A 26,011-nucleotide genomic window follows, 5' to 3' on the forward strand; every position below is an offset into this window, starting at 1 on the left:
AAACCTGACACAGCTATGAGGATGCAGCAGTCTGCCTGTACACAATCTGCTGATCAATTTAGTTTCTAGTCAACCTATTGAACTTAGTCAATGATTATCTCTATAGCAGCTTTTTCAGATTGAAGGTGTATTTCTGATGAAAAAAAATTCCTGGAATCAGACGCTGATGTAAAACAGAAATATACAAAAAAAAAAAGGCAGCAGTGTTAAGACTTCCCTTCTCCACTGTTGAGCTCTTTATAGTATCTAAAAATATTTGAAATAGATTTTAGTGCACATGAACTGCATTCTGTTTTAATAAATAGCTCTGCCTTCCTTACAGTCATCCAGATTTCAGAAACAAAAACCACTCAAACTGAATGCTGCCTTCAAGTCATTTTATTCAGAAAAAACTTTTTAAGAGCCAGGAAAAATATACCCTACAGAAAATCCACCCTGAAAACAAGTCTGTGTTACTTTTATCCAGAATAGGAATATTTTTAAAAATCCAACAACTGTAAGAGTAACCACAGCAGTTCCTGTTAACTGGTAGGTTTTCTGTTCAGTTTTAGATCGTTCACATGTCTTACAGAAAACAAACATCCAATAAAACAATCTAAGTGACTTACTGAAAAACTGAGACCAGAGCCTGAAAGCAAGAATCAGCTCTTGAATGACACTAACAAGAGTGTTAGAATTAATTCAATTTTGTCATTAAGGAAAGCTCAATAAATACAGCGGCAGAGAGCAGGAGATCATGAAAGAGCAAAGTGTGGCTGCGGTGGAAAAGGATCATTGCAGGTAATGTAACCATGGCAGAGAGCCCGGGCAGCAGTTTTGCTTTTGGGGTATCTCAGGGCAATTAACTCCTCAGCAGGCACCGGTTCCTGCAGCACCTGCCGCAGGGGCTGTGTAAACACTCTTTAGGTCCTGGTGTTTCTCTCTCAAGCAACAAGTGACTGAGTGAATAAAGAAACGTTTTTGATGGCACAGACACTTCTGGGAGGAACTTGGCCTTTTTTCAGGTTTATTTTTCCACTTTTTAAGAACACAGGTTGCTCTGGACCAATAGCCCTGATCCACACTCCTCCTAGATATGGATCAACTTTTATTCAGTCTCCAGATCGACTAAAGCCCAAAAAAAGCCAGGGTTTTTTTGTTTAAGTTCACAGGTCATGAGGATGTTAGAAACTGAAGATGCCAAAGCCTAATTAAATGGTGCCCAAGTATTTAAGAGGTTCCAGACCAATGGACTAGGTGATCCCAGCATCAAAATCCACTCCAGTCCTTTCTTTTTTTTAAGGAGTGAGGACCAAGAACAGCACTACTATGGAGGGTCACGCTGTACCTCACCTCCGAGACCACAAATTATCACAGGGAGAAAAATTAGACCCACAAGATATCCTGCTCTCCAAATCCACACCAGAGTTTCAGGTTCAGAGAGTGACAGGCTTTTGTCAGCTGATTTCTGTTATAAAGATCCATGCTGTCCTACCATCTCTGCACAGTAACACTATTACCTGTATTGTATTTTTTCCAAGGACTTGTCCCATTTAAGTCTGAAAAACTGAAGTGTGGGTTGGCCATAAGACTCCATGATCAAAGTCTTTCCCGGCTCTGTACAGGTAACAGGATTTGTGGTTATAAAGTTTCCACTTTGTTACTGGTTTGCACTTTGTGTTTTGTGTTTTCTTGGCCATCCTTCACTAAAATACTTTGTGTAAGTTCAAATAAAAGACATTCAAAATCGCCAATGGCATTGATGTTAAAATGAGAAAGAGGTTTGATCCTCATCTTTACAATCTGTTAATCAAAAGCAACCCATCTCTTCCCCACCACATTCTTTTTTTGAAGAAAGAACACAAGAACCACCACCAGCACACAGCAAAGCCATCCCCAGATTGCTCCATAATTAAACACACCCCGATTCTCTCCTCCCAATTTAAAGAGGATCTGTATTCAATCACAGAAGCCAACCGAGAGAAAGCAATACAGCACCGTGGGTCATATCTTTTCCACAATGTACAGTCCCAGATGATAATCACAGCAGAGATATTCTGTGGAGATGACCTTGTTATTCAGTAAGTCATTCAAAGCGTTTGTGCTAATTTTAATGTTTGGATACATACCTGCAAGGAGTTATTTTTGAAAGGCTGTTCCATGAATCAGCATTTATTCCTTCATACACGTAGCTGTGCCAGCATCGCAGATGAGCACGTGGAACTGTTTCTCTTTGAATGCAAGCGTGGAACTGCATCTGAATTCCCCCCCGCACACTTGCGGTGTTACACAGAACTGTGGCTTATCAGTAACATCAGCTACTGCCTTTTTCCACAAACCCTTTCAAAACATGCACGCATGGGTGTGCTTACATGTGCACACCACATACCCCATATCTCTGTCCTTTAGGCCATGTTACAGGACACCATCTTACACGACATCAAAAATCATAAAATTGTTTTTCTCCACTTTTTAATTTAGTATTTCCTGATTCTAGAATAAAGTCTGATCCCGATGCTGCAAACTGATGCAATGCTACAGTGCTGAATGCAGGACTGTAGGATAAAGACAATCTCCTAAACAGTGTTGCCAGATCAATAGGTTCACCTATATTGCCATGATCTTGATCCTTTATCTAGGAGAAACGCACCTTCATTTTCTGCATAATAGTTGTCTTCAGGGGCTGTGTGTCCCTGGGATTCTGGGTACTGTTTCTTGCGCTTTTTTTCTTCCTGCAGTTCTTTCTGTTGTAGGAGACGGGCAATGTCCTGCAGAGATGGAAGAAAATAGACATTACCTTCCCCCTAAAAAAAATAATCTCCAGATCCTTTTATTCAAATTCTTTGTTCAATTATAAAACTTGATAGTGTAATTTTCCAGACAAGGCAACAACAGGGTTACTTTTGGACCCCTGGGCTGGATGGGGCTCCAAAATTAGCAGTTCACACAAGGGAACACCTCAGCAACCAGTATCCATCCTCACCCAGGTGCATCGCTGAGCTTCCAACCCCACGGCAGACTCACAGGTTCCTGTTCCATCTGTACACAAGCCTGCAAAACCCTCAAGGCCAAAGCATGGCAGAAGGGACTGAGTGTGCAACCTTGGCCTTTCAGTAAGGATTTGGAAGTCACAAAAGCACACACCCACTCGTGCAAGTGGGTTGGACTTCCCCCCTGAGCCCCGCCAAGGAAAGAAAAAACACAGAGACAAAGCCTGTCTCCAGCTGAAGGCACTTCGGACTGGAAGGACTTCCCAAAGCAAATAATGAACTCGCTTCAAACTGGATGTAATTTACAGAGACTGTAGGATGCCAGGCAGGGAAATGCATCAATTTGATAGACAGAGACTGGAAGAAAAGAAAATCGAAAGGGACATTAGGAAGAAAGGGCTACGCACAAGGCAGGAGCGCTGCAGGGACTGCAGCCGTTTATCTTCTGTCGCAGTTTTGGTAGATATGCCATCAAAGGGAACAGCACTCCACTTTCCTAATTGGTTTACCTTCAATATGACTAATGGATCAACAGGGCCTAGCAACAGCAAACAGCTCCCTGGGGCTTGCTCATTTGGGGCCCAGATGCTTGTGGTTAGTCTGAAGCTTGGAAGAGAAGCTGGAAGATACCAGCAGGGAATGCTAGCCCTTTGGACGCTATTCATTTAAGCCTCCCTAATCCTCAGGACCTTTACAGAGCCATGCATGTAAAGTGTACACTGCAGGCAGGAAAGGCATCACTGAAATGCAAACCAAGAGCCAACACCCTCCGGAGCAAAGCCAGAACTGGAGGACACTGGATGGGTGTTCAAGTACAAACTGTTATTTCAGGATTCAGATCAGATCTGCTCAGTAACCAGCTTTGTGGAGGACCTGGGGATGCCATGGGTTCTTTACAAACACACACACACAAAACCCAAAACAAACAAACAAACAACAACAACAAAAAAGTTCCTTCCTCTGACAAGGTTGACCTCTTGTAGCAAGTACAGTAAGTCTATAAATATATGGGCTTAAGCATATTATCTCCAGGACTGAGATGGCTCAGGACTTGCAAATCCACACAAACCACTTCTTGGAAACTGGACTTGTAAGCAGGTAGGCTTAGCACTTCATTTAAAAACCCTGCACACCAGACTGGATCTGCTTCAAGCACAGCACTGGTGCAACACTGATGGCCACTGGCGAACCAGAGAGCCACCATGAACACGGGACAGTTACTGCACCCTGACGTGTGACAAGTACAAGACCAGTGTGTGGCCAGTGAAATACAGAATGTCCTGCAGGGTACCTGTACAGGTGCTGTGCTGAGGGCTACAGAAGCGGCTCTGACGTTTGTCACTCTGCCAGCTGACAAACCCCACAGCACTGCGCAGGTCACTCACTTTGCTCAGGTTGGGCCTCAGCACAGGAGCCCACGTAAAAGTAGTAACACTGTGGGGAACTCTTGAAGGGAAATAGGATCAACCCAAGCTCTCCAGAACTCAAGGATGGGTGGTGCTGTCACACCCTGGTACCCAACTGCAGCCCAACAATCCACACTTACATTTCAGCCACACTTGGGAACTTCCCATGTACCAGAAAGAATAAAAAGAGTATTTACGACTTCTCCTCATTGCTTTGAGCCACTTTAATTTGAAGATTGTTCCCAGCAGCACAAGATGGTCAGCACGCTGGTGTGACAGGTTGCAGGGATCTGCTGTCAGACTGCTGACATCCCAGCAGCTCTCAACGTAAAGCAGGGAGGAAAGATGCAAATCCCACAGCCAACATGAGCTGTATTGCATCCCTTTCACCTTCCCAATAATAATGAGACAGATGATCACATTTAAAGCATAAATCCTTTGGCCAGAGTGTTCCTCCCACCCCTGTTGACACAAGCTCCACTTGGAAGCCCTTCCATGTCTGCCTGAGCAGCCTTTCAGTATTTGCTGGGATTTAATGGTATAAGAAGCAAATTGATGCATCTGTCAGGTAAGGACTGATTTTTATTTCAGGCTCTTCCAGGAAACACAGAGGAAAATGCCACCAGGTCCCTCTTGAGCATCTTAAGACTGCTCAGACTCCTCAGGAAACTATTTGCAATCAAAAATGGGGCTACAGTCCAGGCTCACACAGGTGTTCCTCCACACTGTGGCTTTCTTGAGTACCCAATCTGAAAGGCTCACACAATAAAGTGATCAACAAGCCAAGTCCTCTGGATACCATGGACAAGTCACACTGCCCACTCTCATGCAACAGTAGCAGAGCAATATTCTGAAATCAAAAAAGGCATCTGCTAGCAAGAAACTGCAACAGTGTTTAGGCTGTGAAAGACTTAAACTGATGATGAAGGAAGAGAAGCCAGAGGTGGATTGCTGGGCTGAGGGTCCTGCTGAAGTTTTTGCACCAAAGACCAAGAAATCATGACGCAGGATTTTCCCCAAAGCAGTACCTATCTTCTTGCATTTGAGAAAGTACATCTTGAACAGCAAAAGCAGCTTCACTTTCCCACACCAGGGAAATGAACACAAGACCCACCTATTGCTTGCCCTCCTCATCAGCAAGGCCACTGGCACCAACAACCCTTGTGAGCCTTCGGCATGACGACAATGACTTTATCTTACCCCTGTAACAGGACTCCCCAAAATCTCTGTGCCTACCAAGACCTGTGAGGACCAGGACTGACACCACACAAGCCAATTCACGTGGCTAATGATCCAGAAACACCTGCTCTGAAAGGGCTGCCCCAAATACCCCTGCCATCCCTGCAGCTTTAAAGGTTACCTCATCATTTTCCTCTTGCCTGCGGCGCTGCTCCGCTTCAAACACCAGTTTCACTTGGATTTCCTGAGCGATTTCGCAGTCCTGTCGTTCTCTAGAAGGCAAGGAAACAAGGATTATAGGTAGCCAAAGTCATGGGCATCAGTCAGCCTGGAGAAAGATAAAAGAGCTAAAGAACCATTTGATTTACACAGAATAATTATTACTCAGTATTAATGCAGAACCCATGAATCCTCACCAGGACCAGGACTCCCTGTACTTACTGCTGGCCAAGTTTAGAAAACGGGTCCAAAAACATGCACAGAGTATCAAGCAAGAGAAAACAGATTCACAGGCAGTTTGGTAAGAAGGGAGGTGCCATAGGACAGGACTGGTCAAAATAGAGCAGCAGAATCTCTGCAAACAGCCTAATTCTGCTGAGGAATTTTTGTACCTGTGGTGCCGAAGGAGGGGTTTAGGGGTCAGGCTAATGCAGGCATTTCAGGGCAGTGGTTTTCACATGAAAGCCAAGGACAAAGCACAGAAGTGCTGAGAGCAAAATGTGGTAGAAATGCCAAGCTGAGGCTGGACGTGACAGTTCAGTAATGAATAAAAAAATTGCTGCTGAGGTGGGATGAGATGCACAAGTAGAACTGGTGCCAAGAGGCAAGAAAGTGACAAGTATCAAAACCAGGGGTGAGGGAGTCACTGTCACCATGTCAGTGTGGATGTGGGAATAACACAAGGTTGCCTTAACTGTGGAGAGATAGATACTGGAGTAATTGAGACATGAAGTGAGAGTTTTGTCTATGTGGATAGACTGGGAAGGCTGTATTTCAGGGACATCATACAGAAATGATCTGCAAGAATTGTGGCCATACTCAGACGTGTGCTCTGATGCCCAGCAAACAGGCTGGAACGATGGCCAGAGAGGTTTCTTAGGGCAACCCAGAAAAGCACTGGGGGATTTAAGAATATAGATTCAGAGCTCTCTCTTTCAGCACTGTTGAAATGGAGCCAAAGATTAGCTCTAAAGAGGTCAGGAAAATCAATCTAAGCTATCTCTGCAACTGAGACTACTGAAAGGCAAAGCATGGAAGAAGATAAGAATGGGACCAGCAACAGGCAGAGCTGGCTTCATTAGAATGCAATCTTTTGAAGAATACACTGGCAATGATCAGATAGGTGATGAGAGGACTATCAAGAACATATCATGAAGTCAAGCAAATATTTCAAGAGAAGCAGGTTCTGCTATGTCAAAGTTGTGCCATGTGGGCTGGAGCAACTAGTTCTAGGCTTGAGCAAGGATCTGGGCATAAATGACTTAGTGAACTCGGAGGCAAAGGACTGGAGGAATGTCTAGGACATGAGCAGAGGAAACTAAAATAGTAAGTGCTGACAAACACTTTTGGTAGCAAAACAGAGAAAATTGGCATGGCTGGAGCAGTCAGTGGCACCACAGAGCCTTGGTTCATAGAAAGTGAAGAATGAGAGAAGTGGGAAGAATGGATATGTGGCTTAGGGTTGGGAGGAAGGACACTGCAATAAAAAGAGGGTTTAGACGACAAATGACACCAAGTAACAACTGATCTATCACAGGCAATGAAAAGGAACATGCAGTGGGAGGGAAAAGAAGTTTCTTTATTTCTGTCAACTCTTCCTTGGAAGCAGACCTGAAATTGGGTACTGCATGTTATTTATATCCCCTTCCCCAAACACATATGCATGCCAAGTCGGCATCACAACATGACATTTCCTTCTCTTTCCTAGACTGCCACACTTGCAAACACCTGTGCATAGCCACAAACTGATCACGTCTAGAGACAAGACACCCTGGAAAGCACTCCTGAATGACAGTGTTTGTAGGACTGGAGTTATCAATAGATCAAACATCTTCAGACATCAGTTTCTTTTATCCATGTAATAAAACTTGGCATTTTGTGTGTATGTTGTGTGCATTTCATTTGACTCCAGGGAGAGACCTGTTCAAAAGCACACGAGCTCACGTAGTAGCAAATCTAGTTCTTGAACCTGCCATATAAAATGGAACTTGGCAAACCTGGTACCAGCAGAGAACCACAGTCCCCAGCAAAACAATAGCTGAATATACAAATCCTGGGGAGCAGGGTCTAAGATAGTGGATCCCTTGTGACCCCAGTCTTGCAGGACATGAATGCAGGTAGAAAATAAAGTTAGAAAGGTCAGACATATCAAGGCATAGCACGTCTCCAGTTCCCCCAGCACCTGTGAACAGAGACAACGTGCCAAGTTCATCAGCACCAACTGACTTGCTAAATGCTTAAAATACATCTTATTGCAGACAAACAGGAGACATAAACAGCTAATCGTCTTTCAGAGCCACGGCAACAAGGTCATTGCCTCTCCATTTGCAAAGAACACTTGAAGTAACGCAACAGCAGAAGCATCTTCTTGTTCCTGATGACATGCATCTTCGAATATATCGTATCAATCTAAGAACTACTGAACAGGAAAGCATTAGATTTTAGGTTTTATTACTCAGTGGTAATTAAACACTGAGACTTGATCAGTCAAACAACATAAGATAGCGTTTCAACTTGACTGAGCATAAGAAAATAGGTTAAAGAACTTTGACAGCTCTTCTTGTCTTCAGTTTCTTTAGCATGAGTTCAAGTGCCCATCGGTCCTCAGAAATCAGCCAGAGAAACATAAAACATCACCACCCCTGAACATCACACCTATGTGCCCTATGTTCCTGGGCAGCCAGGAGGGTTAAGAGTGCCAGGGAAACTCTACATCAGTTTAGGTAAGAGGCAAAGAAAAAGGTCCGTGATCAGAAGGCTCTCACTCCTGTTGGCTGTAACAAGTATTATAATTGTTGCCACATGAGGAGTAAAAAAAAAGGGTTTAAGGGAACCATTCAAAGGAACTGTTCACATTAGTGTAACAGAACTGTCACAGTACTGGGAACAAAATGAGGAAACAGCATATTTTCATGGTTTTTCCAACAGTTATTTTAGCAACCTTGCTACTATGCTTGGCAGTTTGCAGGCTGCTCAGCTAAATGTGAGAGATGCTTTTAAAGCAGCGTGATAATAAGGCTTGATGCTTCCCTGAATTCTTAAAAACTGTTATTCCTATTCTTTATCTTCACAAATTCTTCCTGAGAGAATCTAGGATTTGAAAGACAGAAGAAAGCCCATAAATCTGAAGAGCTTTTTTATATTCCTTGCTCCTCAAGACCACCCAGTTCTGTCCCCTTGCTCCTCCATCACCTTGCAGTGTCAAACCACCCTATACAGTACAGAGAGCAACAACAGCAAAGGATCATTTTGCTGCCAGAACATGCTGATCTTGCACAAGGAAGAGACAGGGGGAACGTACATGGAATTAAGGAAGAAAAAGATCAAATTACAAAAGGATGTATCCAACTTTTTTTACTATTCTTAGAGATCTCATGCTTTCAGGAGCAGAACTGCTGCTGACACAACTCTTTGCATCAGCAGTTTTGCCTGTAACTTGGCTCACAAAGTTTGTAAATCCCATTTTACAGAGTCCTACAACAAGAAAACTGTTTGCATTTCCCAGCGAGTAACAAAAAGGAATAGTCTCTGCCATACAAAATTAATTTTTATGTTGTCATTTACATGCTCACATCTGTAATTGGTAATGAAGACCAAGCTATTGAAAGAAAGAACAGACTTGAGAGAGACACATGTAACCATCCAGTGGTGCCTGAGTATGTTTGGAACATTGAAAACAGTGGCTGATCTGTCACGCCCCAACTTCAGATCTTTTATGAGCAGCTCCTTTGAAGCCAGTCCTGTATCTCACACATCTGCAACACAGAGCTCTTCTACTCCATCGCTGTCTCTGCCAGATGAGCCACCCAGGGCTTGTGATCCACCACCAACCGTACCTGGTGGGTGGCATCACAGAACAAGACAGAAGCCTTGCAGACCCTGCATTTGCAGCGAGCCCCATCAGAAAGCCAGCTGCTGACCCTCATCATTGGGATCTGACTGAGACCTCTCACATAACCCATTTGTTACATCTCATGGACTACATCAGTTCCACAGTCTAAAAGCCACAGCATGCAGAAACCCAAATCACAGGCCAGGGGTTAGATCTGGTGTGTGGGGGCTGAGCACACCTGCAGAGCAAACTGCATCACCCCCAAAACATCCTCCCACAGCTGCTGCAGAAGTCAGTGACTGCAAGAGAAGGTGTAACCCCCAGCACCCATCTCCACCAAATGCCCCTGGGACAGCAGCTCCTCTTCACAGGTCACTTCACACTGGAGCCTCTTAGGGACATGGCTCAGTGATAGAGTTAGGTGATGGTTGGACTCGATGATCTTAAGGGTCTCTTCCAAACAAAATGATTCCATGATTCTATGGTCAGGCAACAGAATCTAAGCCAGGATGGGTCCCAGAACCACCAGCTCCCACCCTGTTCTCATTACTCTGTGCTATAGTCTAGTATCAACACTTTTACAGCAACGGATAGCCAAAGGAAAAAGGAAACAAAAGCAAAAGGCTGATCAACCTGAGTCCCATGCACTGTCAATCAACTCAAATCAAAGCAGCTGATTTCAGTGCTCTGAGCAAATGGGACTAACATTTCAACAGCTCCATCCCAAACTTACAAGTCTTTTCGGTGTTTCTGGATTTGAGCACATGCTTTCAGATCCTCTTCTTGCAGTTGCTTGGCCACCCGCAAGTCATGTTGCACCAGACGATTACGCTGAACGTTTGTTGCCAAGTGATGCTCAACTAGAAATAAGCACAGACAAGAAGCCCCAAATCAGCCTGCAGAACTTCATGGTGTGAACAAGACAAAGCAAGTGGGAGGGAGATTCCAGGCCAGAAAGGAAGACAGCTCTTGGCAGGGAAACATCATGTAATCTCTCTAAAGGTGGGGAAGTCCTGAGCTGAAATTACACTGGCAGTTTGAGATCTTGATGGAGATTGCCTTGTTTCAGCACTGAGGGGGTTGGATATGTGTGTCTGTTACCAAAACAAGATCTACACATCTTAATCGCAGCCAGATTAACAGGGAATGCTTTTTAGGCTTTGAATTTCATTTTCTGGCCATGGGAAATTACTCTAGATTAATAAAGTGTGTCTGGAAGGGACCACCAGAGGCAAGTGAGGATGAGTTGAACACTTCTGATGGACATCCCCCTAATTTGTTATCAAGAACCTCCAGAAGAAGAAACTCCGCTCACTCTCAACATAATCGGTTCCAGACTCCCACTACCTTTATATTTAGCACTGAATACGACAGTGAGTCCTTTACCATACATGGATACTGTCTGCTAAAACGATGGATACATGAGCCGCAACTGGGAGTCAGCTTTAATTTAGTGGTCTCAGGTTCCAGCCGCAAGGACACAACTACAGCACAAGCTGCATGCTTGGCGGAGTGGTTGGAATGGTATTAGCACCTAGTACTGGTAGATACCAATGGTCTTGGCACTCAGCAAAGCAGATTAGAGTGAGGCCATCACACCTGAAACTGCAAACTAACCCCAAGTAATAGATAAGAACGTAAAACAAAATCACCACTCACTTTGAAGTTCCTGGCTGTACTTTTTTCCTCCTTTTTAAACCCTACAGTGTACAACTGTCCTACCCCAAAATGTCTCAAAAGGAAGCCTCCTTTCAAAAGGCAGGTGCTAGCAATTCTGAAATAAGTAAATAAACAGACCTCTTCAGGTCAGCCTATAAAACCTGAAGCTTCCAAAATTGCTACTCATTCATAAAAACCTCGCACAGCAACCAAACCTCATGTGCAGTCCCACATGCGGTTTTATCATAAAGGGCATAAAAAAGCTCAACTCTAAAGGAAAGCACAAAATTGAAACATGAAATGGAACTTTCTCTAGGGTGACATTTAAGCTGCGGCAGAACGCAAAATAGCGTTACAGGACAGTGAAAACAGTAGTAATAATCCACATTCCATAAAAAGAATAAAAATAAAATAAAAGCAGAGAGGATTTTCCTTAGCAAATCCAAAAAAAAAAAACCCAGATGTCTGTTGGGATAAATTTGCTTCAGTTTGTTCAGAGATCATTGCTACTTACTTTCTTGCTCCTGTAAGTTATAGGCCAAGGTATGATCTTCCAGAACAGCGAAGTCTCGACACACTGGACAGAGAAACAAAGCCGAGAGAATTAGCATCACAAGGAGGGGAAAAAAAAAGCATCAAAAGAGCTATGGGGGTCGGGGAGCACACATACACAGAGACCTCTGACACTTTCTACCAGTCAAGGCCTGGACTTGTGGGTTTTTTTCCCCTCCTGCACTTGTAGCTATTTTTGCATGCACACACTTCTTTGTCCCTGTTTGCACAACAAGCCTTGTCCACCTCTGCTTCTTTATTTTAAGACCAGAATTGCCCACACTACCGCCAGATCAGACCTTGTGTACAAAACCCTGTATTCCATCCAGATTTATACAAATGCCAACTAAAACCAAGGGCAAACATCTGTGCCTATTATGACTTTCTTTACTGGGTTGAAGAGTCTGAGAACAGTACTGTCTCTGCGCAAAGGCACCGCACGCTGTCACCTTAGCAGAGCTGAGCAGACAGAGCTCCACGGCTCTTGCTGCACGGCATTGCTACCCGCTCGGGCATCACTTTACACCTGTCTCCTGTAAGCTTCATTGACTTTTTCTATTGTGAATGCTGCATTTGTATCTAGATCACAGATATGGGATCAGCCAGAGCATTACAGGCAGGGATAAGCACAGCTACCTACAAAGATGCTGAAAATGACCCAGAGGCAAGCTAAACGGGAAGGGGATGAGCTCCCTTTGGCACCAGTCTGAAAGCAGCAGATTTTTGCCAATGCCTATCGCTTTCGCACTTGAACTTTGAAAGGAATGCTCTATCCACACTGTAGAAACACACCAAGGTTTATTTTTAACTTGTAATGATAGGCAGCGGGGCATCAAAACACAAGTCGCATACATATTGGGACAGGGACATACACACAGCACCAGGTTCAGTCTTCTGGCGGTAGGTACACCTCAGCTTCTCAGAATCAAGAACAAACTGACTTGTGTCCCCAAACTGCAGGATGAGGTCCTGCTTCGCACATATGCCATGCACCAGGTTCCCATCTGCTTCAAGGGGAGTTTAAGGCATGGACACTGAAAAAATTACACTGGAGAGGTCTGTCACTTGTTTTTCCCCTCAGTGTCACAAGCTAAGCAGCTTAACAGGACCCAAAAGGGGAATTCCTCCCATTTGAAGTGTATGGCACAAAGCCAAGAACTACAAGGTCCTTCTGAAGCTGCAGAGGGGAGGTAGGAACCTCAGCTGTTGCGCTCCACAGGTGAAACCTCTGGGGAAGACCAAGGTTTCTCTTTAGCAGAGCACAGCAACAGCCTACAAGAGAAAGCGAAAATCACCCCAAAACCCCCAGAATATACCAAAACTACAAGAGGAATTTATGAGGAACCCATTCATGAAAGTGTTCAGAGTCAGAGAAGATAAAACATTTCCACCACTGCAAAGGATGGAAAATACTTCAAGGCAACAACTGCATGTTCCCAAGCCACAGTCCCACGAGCCTTCTCTCTTCTCACAGTGACACATGTGCTCTGCTGGAGATGCATGAAGATGTTCCTTCACACCCAGGTATCTTCAGAAAACATCTAGAAGAGTTTCTAGTTGTATGTGCTAAAAGGTCAGATAAATACATTATCCTTGATCTCATGCAACAGAATTTTTGGTCCAGTCTTGCTGCATGGGAGGATGTTCTACAGATGACAGAAGTTCCCAACAGCTAGAGCAGCACTTCGGGGAAGCAGAGTGACAAGCAGCAGGGTGGAGATGAGGACAAAGATTACAGTTATATGATACCATAGTGACTCATTTTAAGCATGTACAATTCTGGATGGTGCAATTAAGGTTTTGTTGTTGCTTTTTTTATTGCAACTTCTTTTAAAAAATGGAAGATGACACAAAACACTAAATAGCACTGAAACACTTCCAGTGGACATCTGTGTATAAATAAAGAAATGCTGCCTTCAGCCACAGATATGGAAAAGCTACAGCTGAGCAGGCAGCAGTGCTATTCACAGGTGACAGGTTCAGGGTATCTGCTGGTCACGATACATCTTTATGGGATTGGGCAAGGGGACCTTGCCCCCCAGAGACTTTATTTCTGTGGTCCCTAATAATACTTTGGCTTCACAGCACAATTGTGGACCACGTTCTGCTTACAACAGGCATCATCTGGCCTGCTGGAAGGGCATATCCAACTCTGAGGTTTGAACCCAACTATCAGCGCTAAGCAAAAACACTAATACAGAGCCACAAACAGCTTAACCAAATCTAGCATTATGCTTTTATCACCACGTAGTCAAGAAGCAGCACTTTCTCCTGACAGTTTAAAAAAAATAAATAGATAAATAAAAAGAAGGGGAGGGAAGTGTTATTTTTAACTGCAATAGGTCTCTGAGCAAGTGCACTGCACAGCTGCCTGAACAGCTGTACTGGCAGGACAAGACGCGCAGCACAGGAGCAAGGATGAACATTTCAGAGCTACGTATGTTTTACATAAAAATTGCTGCTGTAAGAAACGTTTATGAAATGGCATCCCAGCTCCTTTCTGCACAGGTTTATACACTGCTCCGATCCTTGTATTCGAGAGCTCTGTCTCATCGGTTATGGTGGTGATAGATCTTTGCTCCATCCTCCACAGAGGCACACGTGCAGAGGAGGACTAAGTTTTTCTTACTCCATTCTACCCACACTCAGACAAACTTCTCTGTTTTGGAAAAAAGATACTGACAGAAACACGTTTGGCATACAGTTGAGAAAGTGGGAGGGCTGTGATAGAACATTGCTGCTCTTCTATTGACAGTCTTGCGCCAGCACAAAAAAGTTTCATGTCCTCCAGTTAAGCTTCATTCCTACAATGTTTAACCCTTTTTGATTGATGAGTCATTGAAAACTTCCCAAAGAAAGCATACGCTCCTTAAAAAGGCCAAGTGCATATACTGTTGTGTTGTATAGATGGGCCTGCTTCTTCTAGCTGCTCCTCCAGAGATGTACTGGAAGTATTTAACGGGTCTCCAAAGTTAAACAGGGACAAAGCAAGTGGGGAGAATGCTCTGCGATGAACCACAAAGTTGCAGGGTCCAGACATGAATACAGGGGCTGTGACTTAAAACTGTGATGATTATCCCATCAAGATCCAGTACAGAGAGAGGGAAACTGCATGGGTATTCATAATACACTCCCAAGTGTCTGCACTCCATGGTGTTACCAGCTCACAGAGGACACAGCAGAGCAGGCTGGCAGGGCAGCAGCAAGCCTTGGGTTTGCTCACACATTTGGATTCTTTCACGCACTGCTGAAGAAGCCACTTGGCTGTGTATACACTGCATTAAGTCGCTCTTACAAACCCGCAAATGGACGGCTTGAGCACACAGCCCTTACTTTGTGCTGCTGAAGCTGCTGGCAGGGCAGATGGCACAAGACGACCTTTCGTCACCGTCAGAAACTTGGACGGGCTGGCTGCCTCTAACTCATCTGAGCACATTATTCCCAAGACCCATCAGCCTGAGAATAACAAGCAAAGAAGATGAGAACATCCCCATTATGAACACAATGAAGCACTGTCAGCCAGCCAGGTGGCAACAGACAGGGACACCTTCAACTACTTAGCAAGTCTGCGGGCAATGGCAAGTGCAGAGCACTCCCTCAAGACTAGACCCAGCACCCACGGCACTGAGTCAAACATGACCACAGCAGCAAATGAGGCCAAGGAAACCAACCCTCTGTCAAGGACATGCATCCAACAGTGAGGCAACTACAAAAAAAACCAGAATATGAACCAGCCAGGCATGGTCTGAAATTAAGCTTCATCAGCACTAGTCCTCATCCCCTGCCCAGTCTCAGCATGGCCCCAGCATGCTCGTTATGAGGCATTACATCCCCTGGGTTTGAGAAACAGAATGGCCTCAATGACAACGGAGAGACCCACAATTCCTCCTCACCAAGAGGCTTCATATTTAAGGGGGAAAGAAATCTACTTCCTTATTCCCTAACTGCATGCCTAAAAATGAAAGGTAAGATTAATGTTATGTTCACTGCTGCAAATTAACGTGACTTCCCATCTCCAGGCCCTGGCTGCGAGCCATCAGACAGTCAAACAAGCAGTATGGGTGCAATCACAGCAGCTACAACCGGCAAGTTCAGTGAGGCGTGAAACATTAACAACAGGTTTACCATAGTCTGATTAAGCCAATCTGCCTTGGCACAGCAGGGAGTGGGCCTGTGATACACGCTCCTGGCACAGCTGTCAATGAAAGAAATGCCAGCTCAGGAATCCCAGCCGCTGCCGCAGCCAGCAGCGGTGCCCACAGGGAAGGATGAGGGCAGAAACACGGCTGGGAGCATCAACCTTTGCAGCATCAGTGGGCTGCAAAATCCATGCAGCACCATGAAAGAGGGAGTTTGCTTGAAGGAGCCTCTCCGCAAGCTCCAAGCATAGGTCTTCTCCACTGACAGGAGCTCACCCCCTAAAAATGCCTTTCTAAGCATCAGTGCATCTGAGGCTCTTGCAAGCATGGTTGCAAGCCCTGCCTTTATGGCCAAGATAATAAAGTCTCTAGATACAATAATTTCACAAAATTTCACAAAATACTCTTTTCTTTTTCATATTCTGCCATCTGCCTCACCAGCTTTCTCCAGCATTATCTCAGCTTCATAGCTCAGCATTTCTAACACCACACTGCTTCAAAGCAAGTGAGGTAACCCCAGAGGAACAAAGGCAGCCTCGGATGTTGCTAGAGATACTTAGGTGTGTGACAAAGGGGTAGGTATTGTCCAGGAATGGGCAGCATGAATTTACACCAGCTCTACAAGACATCAATCCCCACAGCTACCAAAGCAAGGCTTAGAGCAAAACACACCCCACACTTCTGCCTGAAATCTTAGACTGTGTTTTGACATCTGCTGGAGAGCCCAAGGGCCCCCTTGGTTCATGTGGCCCATATGATGTGCTCCAGGATACCGGCCAGTTCAATGACCCTTGGACCACACACGCATGCTCCAAGCATTTCCTTTTGGGTCTTAAAAAACATCTCTTGCTCCTCACCCCCTTCACTCCCAACATTTTCCCCGTCAGCATCATGTGCTGGATAATTCACAAAATAAACTAGAAGGTGTGAGTCACACTTCGTTTAGAGCATCTGCAGTTTTCGAATCCTGAACTGAAGGACAGGAGGGAAAGACAAAAATGACACAGGAAAAAACAGTTTCATCAGCCAAAAATCACTTTTTGGGGCCTATAGAGTGACAAATTAAGTGGCAAGCAGCAAGCACAGCCTGTCACAAACCAGCAGTCTCCGGAAGATGCTGAGCTATGAAGATCCCTGTAGATCAGAAAGCAAGCTGGGACCTCACAGTCTCCTATCAGCAGAGACTGGCCAGGCCACTCCAAGCAGGTAAGCCCTCCAAAATCTGCAGATAGTTTGCTTGAAACAAAGCCAACATGACAGAGCAGCCACTCAGCTGGAGTCAAGAGGCTGCCCAGCAGGCAGTTCCCAGAGGAAACATGCAATTGCGATGTTCCCTTCTCACCCCTAGAAGAGCTGCTCTGCAAGGTATGTGGCCTGACCTCAGCATTTCCCATTTCCATCCTGCCTCTCCCATAGCACCAGGAGATTCCCGAGCCACTGGTGTCGGAGGCGGCCGGCCGGGACACGCCTCGGCTGCTCCAGCTGCAGTTACACACACCGCATTCCTAGGACCTTGTTCACCAGGCACTGTCAGCGCCAAGGACATCAGAAAATTCGCAAGGGAGAAGGTGGCTCCCAGGAGGAGCGCAGGGCAGCCTGGGGAAGGGAACAATTTCTGCTTCTCAGCCACAGCACCAGAGCATCTCATGTAGCTGGGACCTACAAGGAGACTTGGTAGCTGCACGGGGAACCAAGCTGAGAGGTTTTGGACTAATTCTTTAAAGCATAAACACACAATAAAAGAAAACTGCCAAAGAACCATGTCCTTTTTTTATTGGCAGTCTTGTCCTGGCAGCTAAGAACAGCTTGGGATTTGGGAAGGAGTTTATCCTCTCTGCTCTGAGCTAATGCTTTGAGGTCAAGGTCACGAGAGGTTTGTATTCTGTCTGCACCGCTCTCCAACAATAAGCTCTCACCTGCCCAACAATGCTTGAAAAAGGAAGACTACATATATTTTGGAACCAAACCCTCTAAACACTAGTCTATTTTTTTAAGCTGCCTGGAAATAGAAACGAGCAGCATTCACAAATTGCTTTCTCTGAGGCTACAAGCTTGGCATTCTCACTTCTGTAAAAGTGCCTGTAAACTGTACCATGAAGTAGTCCTCAAGCTGAGAGCACATCTGCTGAACACCTCAAAGCAGAAGGTGATGTGCTTGCACAGAAGAAAAAGGAAGCTGGAGATACCCAAGACTGCAAAAAGCAGCACCAGAACAGACCTCAAAAGGTCAGCTCCGAGCATGCCCCAGCCACTAAATGTGATAAAATTTATCATTCTGCCTTTATGACAGAAGGCTGACATCTTTTTCATCATTGGATAATTGCACCCTATCTTGCTTCATCTGCAATCTTGCTAAATAAGAACAACCCTTCTGTTCGCCCAAGCTTAAAATACAACCCGTAGGTCAAGAGCGTTAAGGACTATGTTTTTGACTTCCAGAAGAAAATATTTAGTTGAAGGACTTCAAGCTTGGACATAAAGACATACTTGAAAACAGTATTGAGCCTTAAGGAGCACTGGCACCCATGCTCTGAATATCCAGCCTTTTCAGCAAGGTCCAGCTGGTTTCCCAGATATTAAGTACTCCAAGTCGCAAGAACTTTCCAAAACCCCTCAGTCCTATAGCCAACATCACTGCCTGCTATTACAGAAATGTCTGTGCATTGAAGGGACAAATACATACAGTATTTTGCCGTTTTCAGGCAGAGAACAGATATATAAGCCACGATACGTTAATGTCTGTGAGCCATTACCTGTGAGCCTATTACCGCCATAGCTCCTTCTTGAGTGCCCATGTCCATCAGCCTACATAGGAGTGCCTAGACCCTAAAGATCACCAGCAAGCTTAGCCATCGCACTGTGGACCCATCAGTAACATCCAGGTGCACAGGTATTAAAACTTCAAGGTAGATATATTGCTCAGGGATGGCTTGGCTAGTTTGACACCACACACAAGTCAGCCAAACACATTTCACTCACAATATCTGAGACATAACCAGGTCTGTGTGTGGAGGAAGTTCATCTTAATCATCAATGAGAACAGAAGTTGCTTGCGTAGTGCATCCTCTCCAGCATCTGACACAGCTTCAGTTGACTCAGCTAACACGTGTGCAAAATGAACAACCAACAATAAAGATGGGGAGATCTAGCAGTCAACACTGCCTCCCAGCCATGGATCACAGCAAAACAAACAACATTGCCTCCAACAGCTGTGTTTTACACTCACTTTGCCCAAGGGCAAACCACCACACACATCATTGGAGAGCAGAGTAGAAGTTACTTTCACCAGGAGAAATCAAAGTCCCTGCCTCACACAGACATCCCTACGAGCACTACTGTAGCTGTAAAACATGCTTTCAGCAGTGTCCCATGGTTCATATGACATTGTCCTTTTCTGAAGGGTTTTTTGTTGCTTTTGCAGACGGGATGTCATGGCAGTTTTAGTTTTAAGCCCAACACCACTCATTTAAACTGGTATAAGGGAGTAGGAAAAGAAAAACAGTTTCCTTTCATGCACAACTCAAAACAGCCACCCACTCGGAAAATCACTCAGGCATGGAGTTTGCATCTCAAGAGGTTTGCACTATATATACTCCCTTCCCCACAAACATTTCAACAGTGATCACCATATTTTGCTTTGATCTGTTTATTTCAGCTTTTATTTCAGCATTTTAGACAATTTTACACTACACAAAACTCTTAGAAGGCCAAACTGAATTTCCCAAATATGCAAAACTTCTGCTGTCTGCTAAATGCAAGGCTAAATCCCTTGCTCACTTCAGCAGTTTCTCTGCAGAACTGGCAGGTCCACTTTGTGGTTCAGGGTGGCTTTCAGGAGCCCTGAATGGCACTCTGATCTCAGATGCTTCACTAGCATTTCTAAGCCCTCAGTTTCAGGTTGTGGTGAATAAGCTCACAAAGCAGCTCCAGAAAGGCAGGCAGGCAGTAGAGATAATTCAAAGCGTCAGCTGTCCAAGGCTTCTCCTCCAGCTTAATCCTAAAATATAATGTAGCAAAATACAAGGGAGACAGGATTCATCGGCAAGGGAGCTCTCGATGCCCCTCTGGTACAAGTTCACGCACTGACTCAGTTTGGCCGCTGTTTACGCAAGGCTGACTGCTGGAAGCCTGACACCCACACAAGAAGATGCCAAGTCCCAAAAAAAGGTTGCAGTTCCTCTCAGAACCCTGCAGTGTGGTTTTACACCACAGGGACCCAGAGTCTTTTGGAGGAACAAGCAGAAGACAAACTCCCTTACAGATGACACTTTCTCTTCAGCCTTCAGGCAACCAGCCCCAAGCCTGAGTCTGCTGAGGCTCGTAGCTAAACCAGAGCTGCAGCTGGAAGGACAGATCGCAGCATCAGCGCGCACACGAACAAACCAGGTTTTATTCATCCAGATCAGACACCAAGAGAAGCAAAGCTCCACCAGGATGGGCCCTAGGGCAGTGCCGCAGCTTTGCTGGAAACGTGGCCAGCTGCTGCACTCAAAGCTGGAGGTATCTGAACTGATCCTGCAATCAGCTTCGATTCTTGCACAGATTCCTATCAGCTTCCTTTTTCCTCAAAAGGCGGCTGTGAGGGCTCCTGTTTGCCACCCGTTCAGCTGCTGCCAGCACTGCAAATCTGCTCCGTGAGAACAACCTTCCTCTACCTAACCAACCGAGGATGCCTTGCTTTCTTTCAAGCCCCCTTTTCTTTGCTCCCTCAGCTCCTCATGGGTACTTTCTCCTCTCCCTTGCTGCTTCCTGCAATTTAAGTCCTCCAGGTTTATTAGTCAGCTTTGGGGAACACAAAGTACCAAAGCTGGCCCCAGATCAGTCAAACCTTCACATCCATCTACAAAAGAGTCACAAGTCAGTAAAGCTGCAGCACTAACAATACACGTCCCCCTTCCTGTCACGGCCTTGCATCGGCACGCTGCCCTTAAAGCGACTACAGATTAAAGACAGCGGCATAAGAGGGTAAGAACAAGTCCCTGGCCCCTGGGGCCAGATGGGCTGGGAAGCAGAACTCCCAGCATCAACCCAGAGCAAACTGCTTTGTGGCATCTGTGCCCGCAGTTCATGTACATTGCAAAGGATGAGGAAGAAGAAGGTTGGCAGCCTCTTAAATGCCTGCTCTCCGAGAGTACAAAATGAGCTCTGAGTCAGTCAGAAATAAAAATTTTTGCTTTGGGAACTAAATCACCTTTAGGTGATACTGTATCCTCACAGCTGATTAAAAAAAAAAAAAAAACAAAAAACAAAAAAACAAAATTAAGACCTAACAAGTTTGCCTGTTATGCAGCCAGAGCTGAGTGTCTATGCAATGCCAACCACCTGGAGTACCAGGTAACTGAGCACTGTAATCAGAGCAGGAGGCAAATCCGCCTTTTCCACCCTGTATCAGGGATGTGAGGAATGCAGGCAGGGCTGCGTGGCCCTAGCTAAGGAGTCAGTCCCTCCAGCGCTGCAAATAAGATCAGACAAGCCCAGCCTCCTCCCAACACCGGCTTCCTTCGGAAACCTGGCGCCGAGCGAACGGCCTGTGAACAGCACCGCTCTCTGCGTGCCACAAACACAGCCAACACCCTGGCAGTTGGGAAAATTCCCAGGTCTTTCCTTGCTGTCCTCCATTGCTTCACTCCAGCCCCGAGAAGCACTGCTGAGGGCTCTAGGCACTGGTGAATTTAGGACATAAATCCTCCCTGTCCCATCAGCTGCCACCCCAATAATAAAACTAACTTTAGAACGGAGGAAGAATTTTTTTCTTCTCACCAGAATCCCACAAGTAACATTTGACATATATATAACAGACATATATGATAAGCTTGGATGCTTTTGCACTGCAAAGCCATTCTGCCCTGCAACCATGCAGAGGGGGAGAAGCTTTCCATCCATGTCAGGGAAGGCTCCTCCACGCCAGGCCAGCGGTGACAGTCCCTCTACAAGGAACACTTCCCGCCAGGGCACACTGCAGCCTCTCATCCCGTCTCGTTACAAAGGGCCAAAGCTACATGCACTGTGTCTTTTGGAGAGGATTCTGCAGAAAGAAGAAAAATACACCTCTCACTGCCAGGAAATATTCCTGCTTGCATAAACTTCCTTCCTCCCTTTTGTCCCATTACTTCTCAGGTCAGTCCTGTTGGTGTCCTGAAGGTACACCTGTCTCTCCATGCCTTCGAATATTTGCTCATTTATGTCCTCTTCCCCTTTGTCATCAAATACTGAACACCACATATTGAGTCCACATAACATTTCCTCTTAAGCCAGTTCCTGCAGCCACCAAGTCCTGGTTCAGCAGAAGGTCTGGGAAGAGAACAAACCATACCCGTATGCACACAGGAACTTGAAGTTTTACTGCACACAGCTTTTTACACCTCCTTTGAAAAGGGAAGTGAAGAAGAGTGACTCACTTGTAAACCCACTTCAACTTTCTGTCCTGAACAGCACTCACCACAGGCAGGGCTGTCAAGAGTGCAGGGACCAAACCGCTACCAACCCAGGCCTGACTCAAAAAGATCTCACTATTTTTATTTGGCTGCCAGAGCATCACGGCAGTGGCAGCGTGGGTTGGTGTGTAATTAAAATAATCATCAGTTGAGCTTCTGGAGCCTGACACAAATTGCTTGCGCAGGGGCAGAAGGGTTGTGCCAGGCTTGTGGGCAGGCTTTCGTCCACACCTTTCTTCCTAGGGAACATTAACACTTCTGGCAAGCTTAATTCACAAAGTGCCTGGAGTTATGGGGTAGATTTGTATGAGTATCCAGGCCTAACTGATCTCCTTTGCTCAATGCAAGGTTCACAACAGCCCTGCCTTGCATCTCTTAAACATGCAGTGTGATGCTACGTTGTCCTGCTCTCTTCTCAGCCCTGCCAAAAGTCTCTCCCAGCTGCCATACAGTGCCAAGGACATATAGCACTCACTCAATGAGCTGTGTGCTATCTTTTCACGTACTGAGAAACAAACAGTGGAAAGGCTCCAATTCCTACTTTAAAAGGAAGTATAAATAAAGTGTCAAGGGACTTCCACAAGGTCCCATCACGTGTCCTGTGGAGATCCCAACACTCTAAGGTGAATGTGGAGCATCCTCAACACACCAGAGCCTCCAGGGAGACAGCAGCCCTGCTTTCCTGGTGGAAATGCCCAGCAAATGCTCTTTGCTCTCTGTAACACAACCCACCAGCAGCAGAATGGCAATATCGTTACCACTTATTTTGAAGAAAGGCAAAAGGTTAAGTCAACAGTGAGTGCCACACCAGAAACCGGACTTAAACTTCTTGAGTTTTAAGGCAGTTCCACCAACAGATCAGGCTCCTTCCGCAGCCCTTCAGCCTTCAAGCCAGCACTCCACAGAGGAGCAGCAGCGAGCGGGCAGCCAGCCAGCCGGGGACATGCTGGGAAGAGGACAAGGAAGCAGTGAGGGAAACATGTCACTTTGTCCTATATCACCACATTCACGTTTCTGAGCAAGAAAGAGAACGCTTACTCCAGCAAAACAGAGAAGTTTCACACAGCCCAAGGCATGTCCCATTGCTTCTCCAAGTGGGGTTTTCCTTGTGCCCAGAGAGAGCACAACTGGCCTCTTCTGCTCCTTGCAGCAGCCATCTCTAGCTCCCGCCTGGTGTGCACATACCCTCTGACATTAATCTTTAATTTCCTGTGGCCATGAGCAAACAGAGGCCCAGGGTGACAGCAAACACAACGCCATCTGCAACACAGCCCTCGGCTGGGATCATGACTTGGAGATCAGTGATGGGTGACAGCCAGCATCTTAGTATTAAAAACAGGGGAAAGCATCCCCCATGCCTCCCTAGGAATCAGGGCAAAATAGACTGTGCCTCCTCTTATCCCAGCCCCAAAACTTGCAAGTAACTAAGGAAACATATCTGCAGAAGGCATCAACATGAATCTGGAAGCTCTTCTCTGCCACAAACTGGTTTTTGAGCAATATTTTTACCTTAGTACAACCTCCATGGCAGCTCGCAGAGGACAGTGCTAAGGATTTAAGGATGGAAGGAGGCAGACCTGCTTCCTCAGTTGTGTTTTGGAGCCAAGGGCATGAAATATGCTAATGCTGCCCATCTCTTCTGCCAAGCGCTGCAGACCCAGAAAAACTGAATGCATAATAAAACTTTCACCCAGCTTTAACCAGAAGTGAAACGAGCACCACAGCCTCAGCTACTGATTTCATGCATGCTGGAAAAACAGACCTCCTATTACTCAGAAGAGCTGGACATGAACCAGTGACCTAGAAAGAAAAGCCTGCATCTACATCCCATCACTCTCCACCATCGCTGCCTCCAAGCCATCCAGCTTGCCTGAATTCATCAGTCCTTCTCCAAGGATGTCACAAAGCAGAAAATCATGACACCGCACATTGTGCTTCAAGGAAAAATTTCAGCTGGAGCCAAAGGGCATAGTGCAGGTGGCTCCACAGTGACCTGGCTGACCCTCAGCTGCTCTCAAAATTGTTGCCCTGATTATACTAATCCAGTTAGAAGCCAGCCCTTCCTTCACATGAGTGCAGCTGACACCTCATCCCTCAACATCAGCCCCCTGAAAAATCCCAAAGCAGAATCCCTACTCATCAGACACCATGCCAGCCATCAACACTTCTGAACGCACTTCCACCTGTGGCAGACATCGCATTTCTCTTGTCCACTGTCGTGTTGCTGGGCACACATAGGCACCAAAAGCCACAATATAAGCCAGCAACATCACTGTTCCATGAGAGCCTGAAACACCGCACCTCAGAGCTGAGACCCTTTCCTGGTCACCTAGAAAATCAGCAGCCAGGAGGTTTTTATTGCAGGAGTCTCAGTAAAGGCCACATTAAGTTGCAGAGGTTAGAGGGAAGGTGCTGTGGTTGGAAGAGGAAGACTGATGCTTACAGCAAACTTTAATTCAATTTACATTAAGGTAAAATAGAGACAGCTGGGCTGCCTGGCCCAGAGAAAACCTTGCCAAGATGGAAAATAAAGATTCAAGCCCTTCCTGTTTCCCTGAGGCCACAGTCAGGGGTGTATCTTTTCCTACCACATTCGGGAAATTGGCCTCTCTGGCAGCAGACTACAAATAGCGGCATTTGAATGTACAGCTCAGGAGCTTCAGAAAGTCAAATCAGATGCTTAATGAAGAGTAGAAACCACTGTTGCCATGTTTCTCTGAGCACAGGTGGCACAATCAGCCTTTGTCACAGCTGGAACTCAAGAGACATGGCAGGGTTGGTTCTAATGACTGGCACAGACATACAGCCCTTATACTTCTTTATAGCACTACCAGAAATAAAATTAAATAAAACCATTTAAGCCACCGCAACTTTCCACAGCTCCAAAGAGCCATACGCAGAGTTCAGGGTCCCCCTTTTCCCCCCACCTTACCCTTTTCTCTCCTCACAGAGGATTCAAACTGGCAGGAAGATCAGGAGCCTCTGCAGAGGAAGCTTGTACCTGGGTTTCATCTGCCACCGCTCACAACAGATGGCTCTCAGAGACTGCACTGGATAAGGGACTAAGCCCCAGCCTTAGCAGAGCGGCATCCCCTTTGCAAAACTGTTGCTGCAGACCTCGGCCCTTTGGCAAAGGCAGCAACAGCAGCTGGGACCACAGGTACAACCTGCAGAGAGGGACAAGGTCTGCACAGCCCCAAAACACCTCTCCAGGAACGACGCTGTGCACGTCCAAGAGGCAAAACACAGCACTTTGAGATGGCACAGGGAACTGCACCAAAGAGTTCATTTAAAACAGGCAGCCAAGGAGAGGGAGTAACCCCTTCCCAATTTCAGCTGCTAGTAATGCATCAGATCACAAGAGATGAAAGACAAAGTTAGAAATCAAGCAGAGGCCATGCCAGTTTCTTTGCTTAATAAATAACTAATTTAAATGATATTTCCAGGATGCTTTTGTCCCCAAAAACCTCACAGATGAGGCCTCTAGCAAAAAAGGTCTACATGCTATAGAGCTCAGCAAAGAAACTATCACAGACACTTGAGAGTGAAAGAGAAATACAAGCAGAGAAACTCAGCCCACAGATTGGAACTAACACCAAAACCTTCAGCAAATAACTTACAA

General features: G+C 45.7%; 1 protein-coding gene across 3 annotated transcripts in view; it reads right to left on the reverse strand.

Moving 5' to 3' along the window:
* The window catches only part of CCDC50 (coiled-coil domain containing 50), a 43,024-nt gene that overhangs the window by 14,140 nt on the left and 2,873 nt on the right, over positions 1–26,011 (reverse strand). For all 3 annotated transcript variants that reach the window (XR_011740546.1, XM_065844211.2, XM_065844210.2), the window contains exons 2-5: positions 11,779–11,841; positions 10,339–10,465; positions 5,736–5,826; positions 2,630–2,747 (exon numbers count right to left, since the gene is read on the reverse strand). Coding sequence is in view for 2 of the 3 variants with exons in the window: in XM_065844211.2 (XP_065700283.1) it covers positions 2,630–2,747; positions 5,736–5,826; positions 10,339–10,465; positions 11,779–11,841 (399 nt within the window). In the remaining variant the exon portion in view is untranslated. The remainder of the gene's footprint in view (positions 1–2,629; positions 2,748–5,735; positions 5,827–10,338; positions 10,466–11,778; positions 11,842–26,011) is intronic.

The sequence above is a fragment of the Patagioenas fasciata genome, chromosome 9, assembly GCF_037038585.1.
Source record: "Patagioenas fasciata isolate bPatFas1 chromosome 9, bPatFas1.hap1, whole genome shotgun sequence".
Taxonomy (NCBI): Eukaryota; Metazoa; Chordata; class Aves; order Columbiformes; family Columbidae; genus Patagioenas; species Patagioenas fasciata.